Source organism: Etheostoma cragini, chromosome 1 (assembly GCF_013103735.1).
Source record: "Etheostoma cragini isolate CJK2018 chromosome 1, CSU_Ecrag_1.0, whole genome shotgun sequence".
In the NCBI taxonomy this organism is placed as follows: Eukaryota; Metazoa; Chordata; class Actinopteri; order Perciformes; family Percidae; genus Etheostoma; species Etheostoma cragini.
In genome coordinates this window covers 23,676,675-23,683,138 of record NC_048407.1, presented here as the reverse complement: position 1 = coordinate 23,683,138, position 6,464 = coordinate 23,676,675, and the positions used below count along the sequence as shown (strand labels likewise).

The 6,464-nt window shown below is 39.1% G+C and overlaps 1 protein-coding gene across 2 annotated transcripts in view; it reads left to right on the top strand.

Annotated features, from left to right (window-relative positions):
* kif26ba (kinesin family member 26Ba) overlaps positions 1-6,464 on the top strand; it is a 78,309-nt gene that overhangs the window by 39,486 nt on the left and 32,359 nt on the right. For both annotated transcript variants that reach the window (XM_034876933.1, XM_034876924.1), the window contains exon 5: positions 294-501. In XM_034876933.1, coding sequence (XP_034732824.1) covers positions 294-501 — 208 coding nt within the window. The remainder of the gene's footprint in view (positions 1-293; positions 502-6,464) is intronic.

The window sequence follows — 6,464 nt, the reverse complement described above, 5'->3', positions numbered from 1 at the left end:
TATAATGGGCCGAGGCGAACCGAGGCGGGCCGAGGCGAGCCGAGGCAAGCTGTTACCAGCAGTGGAAAAACGCCATATAAGGATGTAATTATAGACCCATGTGTGGATGCAAATGTGCCACCATGCTTTCCATCCTTCCTATCCTTCCTCATCTCTTTATGTTTCTCCATTTAAACTATTTGATGTTTATGATATTGTTTTTACAGTACTTAAGTGTAGTATATAGTTGTAATGATGCTAATTGATGGAATGGCTTCTTTCCTTTTCTCTTTCTATCTGCTTTCATCTCTCAGAGCTGCACAAAAGTTAAACTTAGCATCCAAGAAGAAGAAGCAGAAGACCGCTGCAGTCGTGGCCCCAGTGACATCTTCATCACCTTCATGTGACCCACCTCTGTTCCCCACCAATTTTAGCTCTGCCCTGTTGGTGGCCCCTCCCCCAGCTCCACCCTGCCTTCTCCGTGCAGCAAACAAAATTAAAGATACCCCTGGACTCGGAAAGGTAATGGAAACGTATTACCTTAATGTCTACTTCAACATATCAGCATTTAATTTTAATTCATGCAGATACACGTTTCAGACCATCCAAAATACAGTTAAGTGTCACTTTTTAAGAAAGTGGGGTAGGTATGTGTTGGTTTGTTTATAATGAATAATCCAATTAATCTCTATCTTTTGTAGTTGCTGTAATGTTATTTGTTTCATATCATATCACAAAAGTTGACTGACAGTTGGCTGTTGCCGTGGATGATGGATGCCTAGCTATGGTGCTTGACACGTTGCTTCAATGTGTCTCAATAAAGTGATTGAATTGCTGTTGCTTTTTGACTGGTTAGAAGTTACTCAGACAATTCACTTGTGATTAATTTAATGTTTCACATGTTCAGCAAACGTCTCATGTCAGTTATAAAGTTTTTTATGATGGATCATCATTTTAGCACACGCCTAAAGACGTAGGCCTACCTGTGTCATAGCACCTGAATTCAGAAAAAAAAAAAATGTCATGTTGCCTAATTACATTACAGATCAACTTTGTTGGAGGCTCTGATGCTATTACAAAAATTGTTGATTTTATTAACTAATTTTATTAAAAAAAATATTGATAAGCAGCACACGTTTCAGTGACAGCATTTGGTGATTTGGTTTTATGTACTGGAAAGTTCTAAAATATTAAGCTGTAATATTTTATCGTTACCTTGGCCAGTTTATCTAAATGTATGTACTGGTGTGTGTGTGTGTGTGTGTGTGTGTGTGTGTGTGTGCGTTGGCCCTGTACCATATCGGAATGCAACCTAATGGTTACCATGGTAACACATCTAAGGCTGACAAAAGTCATCTGTCACCGTTGCCAACGGTTGATGAAACGCGTGTGTGTGTTGTGGATGTGGGGGGGTTTCATGCTTCTCAAGTGTGTGCAATATTGATCGTCCATGTAATGAGTTTTTAGTGCCCCCTCCTCCACAGTTTGAGTGAGGGCTCACTGATACTGTGTGTGCGTGTGCATGTGTGCTTGCGTGGGAGCGTGCGTCCTCACTGCTAGAAAAAGAATGACTATGGAGGACAAAATCAAACAGACATCAAACAGCCATGTCCATTACACACAGAGATGGATAGTGATCCCACACATGGCCTGTTTTGTTTTTATGTCCACATAGGTGTGAGTATGAAACTGGGTGTGCATATTGTCTGTGAGCTCTTGTCTGTCTATCGGTTTCTATGTAGTTGACATACGACATTGAATGGTCGATAGTGAAGAGGTAGACAGAAACAAAGAGGGAGAGAGGGTCATGGCATGCAAGAAAGGCTTGAAACAACCAGGGAGTGGCAGTTATGTAGCATGTCCTGTTGTCATTCGGCCACTAGAGTGTCAACCACTTCAAGGAGTGGTGGAAAGGACATTTTCTCAAGTACTTTTTACAAGTATGATTTTGTATTTCCACTTTCTGCTACTTTATACTTACAGTATACCCACTAGAAGTCAGAGGCAAATATTTTACGTTTTACTTCACTAAATGTATTTTAACATTTAGTTATAAGTAACTTTCCAGATTCTGATTAAGAATATAAAATATAATCAACAAATACATATTATATTATTATAGTCATGAGACTTTATTGATCCCCAGGGGATAATTCACAAGCTACCCATGGGTATATCAAGTAATATATTAAAATTTCAATATTTAAATACATTGAAATTAGCTCCACATTTACCAGCTGTATGAAGTTAACCTTTTGTTCTAAATTCCAAACATTCACAATGTTGTGGTTTATGTATGACTGTATGTATGCTATTTGCTACTTGTTTCCCATATTTTCTGTCATTATCCCCGCTCCTATCAAGTAAAATATGTATCAGATAATAACAAATAGTCAAAATAAGTTATTAATTGATTTACAGTAAAATCGTTCTGTAAAGCTGATGAAGCAATCATGATGTTTACACAAATGTGGCTATAGCCATGTAGGTAGAAATGTTTCACATGAGAAGCATTTTCTATTTCTAGTCTAGAAATCCCATTATATGCAGTAGCTGATAGATATTTTTTTTTTTCTTTTAGTGCGACTGATTATTGTGATTATGTGTTGTGTTTTTTCGCTGTGTCCCTCCTTTGAGTCTTTATCCTCATTTCTCTCCATATGGAGGTGACAGATGTCCCCTCAGTTGTCAGGGAGACGGATTCACACTCACACATTTACAAGCGCACTCACTCACACAGCAGCCAAATTATACTGACATCATACACTCCTAAATTAAAACACTATACAGTATACATTATGGACCAGATACACACAAATGAAGACTTCACTGTCTGTCGGTCTCTCATTCTGCCTTCTTTTTCATGCCACCATGGTCTTCTGTGTTCTCGTGATAGCAGTGATTAGCTTGTCTAGCTGGGCGTGCTGTGTACAAATGCCTGCTGCTACTACTGTTTAACTAGAAACGTCAGCGACGCCTTTCCTTGGAAATCTCACAGTGATCATTCTGTTGTGATCTGTGTTATGGTGGACCTTTGATTGAGGTGTCCAGTTGACACAGCTACATACCGACTTTGTTGTCCTGTTGCCCTGCTGGCAGCCTGCCCACCTTGAATCAATTGCGACTAATGGAGAAGAATAACAGTCTATGAAAAGCAAGTCAATTCATAGAAATTGTAATTATTTCCAACATGTCTTGATTTTAAGGCTTTACCTTTTGTGATATTCGATTATTCGCTTTTTTGACATGAGCTGGACGGGAACATGGATACCACTCTCATATCTTTCAGTTAAATATGAAGCTACAGCCAAGACTGTTAGCTTAGTTTAGCGTAAAGAAAATGGGGGAAAACAGCTGGCTTGGCTCATGGCCAAGAAATAATCCGGAACAAAACCCCCATTAAACAACAACTTTTGTGTAACTCTTCAGTTTTTGTATGGACTTAACAAAGAAGAAGTTATGTGTAAACTAATTGAATTTGGAGATTTTGGTAGTTTTGGACGGAGCCAGGCCGTTTCACCTTGATTCCAATGTTTGTGCTAAACTAACCGCTTCTTTCTTTTTTAAATTCCCTGTTTAACATGTTTTACTGACATGTTTAATAATAACCCATAATTGCTGTGGTCTAGAAAGAAATGGGGAATAAAAGAAGGACAGGACACGGCACCAAGGCAGGAAAATATTCTGCAATTTGGAACGTAACAGGCCACTCCTATGAAATCAGTTAAAGCTTGCCAAGACCTAATCAAACTCTCTCTCTCTCTCTCTCTCTCACACACACATAAGCACACACACACACACACACACACACACACACACACACACGTGTGCTAACATATGGGAAGAAAATGGTTGTGGTGACATTTCTCCAGTAAAATGTCACCTGCAGTTGGGATCGGCTCCTTGCTGAAATGGCATTTGCACACAGTCACACATGGGGCTTGGCTTGCATGCTCATAAATTCATAGGCTTATGGTGTACAATGAAAGACGTCAAGGAATTGCAAAGCCCCTGGTGGAAGTGTGTATGATACATCCTTTAGAATACATGGGCTTGTGTCGAGTTTGATGGGCGTATTGCGGTTAGTGGTTAGTGTTCTCTCCAATGTTAATATGGCAGAAAACAGATTGAGATTTAAAGCCAGGGGAAATCAACCTGCACAGGGCATACTGCTGGGTGTGTGTGCGTGTGTGTGTGTGTGTGTGTGTGTGTGTGTGTGTGTGTGTGTGTGTGTGTGTGTGGGCCAGGTTTTGCTACGTTTGTGGGGACAAAAAACTGTGAAATCAGTATACTTATGGGGACCTGACAGCTTTGTGGGGACAAAATGCTGGTCCCCATACCGTTAAAGGGCTTTTTGAGGAATAAGACTTGGTTTTAGGAGTAGGGTTAGAGTTAGGTTATGGTTAGGTTAAGGGTAAGGGATAAGGTTAGGCATTTAGGTTTGATGGTTAAGGTTAGGGTAAGGGGCTAGGGAATGCATTATGTCAATGACTGGTCCCCACAAAGATAGCCAGACACGACTGTGTGTGTGTGTGTGTGTGTGTGTGTGTGTGTGTGTGTGTATGTGTGTGTGTGTGTGTGTGTGTGTGTATTACAGAGAGAGAGAGAGAGAGAGAGAGAGAGAGAGAGAGTTTAGCCTTGTTCCATCTAAGGATGTAAAATTAAATAGAATCCTTCAGTGGACCTCTCTGGCTGGGATCTGTATCTCTAACTTCCCTTTGTTATTTCTTTACGCAGTGCTTCTCTAAATGTTGTTGGTAAGCTCTGTTTCACTTTAATCACATCAGCCACCTGGGAGTCTTCCATTCAGACCCCTGACTGCTGGGGGAGATTTATATTAGTCAAGGAAATAATGTGTATGTATTATCACGTAGAAAACCAACTGCAGAGTTACACACAAATGCAGCAGAGACTGCAGATGACAACTGTTTTAAGCTGTCACAAGAAAACTAAAGATATGAAAAATACTGAGGATGTCATTGAGTGAATAAAACCAAACTTAATCTGTAATTAAAGCATCTGATTTTCTGATAGCTTTCTATGCATCTTTATTAGCTCTGGGCTTCATCAAAGTTCCCAACCCACACAGTGAGTGTCACCCAGCAGCAGTTAAGATAGACTACTCAAATCCATTATCTCAACAACTGCTGGATTTATTATCCTGACATTTGGATACAGACACTCGTGTTCCCCTCTGGATTATTTGTAGTAACGTTAATAATTTCCTTATTACATCTAGTGCTATCATCAGTTCAAATTTGTCCAGTACTTTGGTTTATGACCTAATACCTGCAAACAGAACGACACAGGCAGTGTCTTTGTGCTTAGTGCTGATTAGCAATTATTAGCATGCTAACACATTAAACCAAGATGGTAAACATGGTTAATATTGCCTTATACACACCTTGTTAATATTGTCGTTATCCTACTGTAAAACCTTTGCACATCTCTTGCTAATAAATCTTTTGCCAATCAGCCAATCAACGGTACCCCTTACAATTTTAAGGCAGTTATAGTGTACATATTTCCTATTTTGTACATATTTTGGTAATTGTATCTAGTATTTTAATAGTGTCCAATATTCTGTATTTATGGTCTAGACTGTTGCTGTACTTTAGTTTATTTTTTATATCCTTTTAATATGTTTATGGATGCACCAGACACCAAGGCAAGGGCGTGTTGGCATGCTGACGTTAGCATTTAGTTCAAAGCTCACAGAGCTGAGTATGGCCTCACAGAGTCTTATTCCAGGCTGGATCACAAATACATGAACCATGTCATAGTTGCCTCCGGGCTTACATATTCTTCTTTAAGTTGTCTGCTGCACTTCATCTACAGTTCTGTATGATATCTGATCTACAAAAGATTACAGAGCTTTAGCAAATCCACTTCAAGTGGCAATTTTAAGGCAATTCTGTCAAACATCTTTTGCTCAGACAGTTTTTTCTGTTAAAGGAACAAAGTCCTCAAACGTTTTACCTGATCACTTTAAATTTGCTGCAAATTTCACCACTTCTAAGCGAGCTACCAAATCCTGTAATTTAGCAACAACCCTGTAGGTCTGTCTCGTTTTAAATGTAATGTTTTTCACATGTGCTTTATTGTATCTTGCTGTATCAAATATATCTTATTTTTAGCCTCACTGTTCTGATTTCTTAGTTTCATAAAAGCCTGTTGCAAACAAGCATCCGCTATATACACTTCTTGCATTGGATAGCTGTTTTCAGTATTCTGTTCATGCTGTAACTGTTCCTATTATTTAAATACATACACACAGTTACATATATCTAAAGAGGGATGAGAAATATCATAAAAATCTTATAAAAGCTATTATAGCTCTCTCTTCTTTTGTTTCCTCTTCTCTCCTTTGCAACCATCTTCACCTCATCTCTCTTTTTTACTGTAGCAAATGGATCTTGTTTTTTTCCTTACACTCCCCACCCTCTCTGCTCTTCTCCATATCTGAATGACAATTAAGGAGTTAG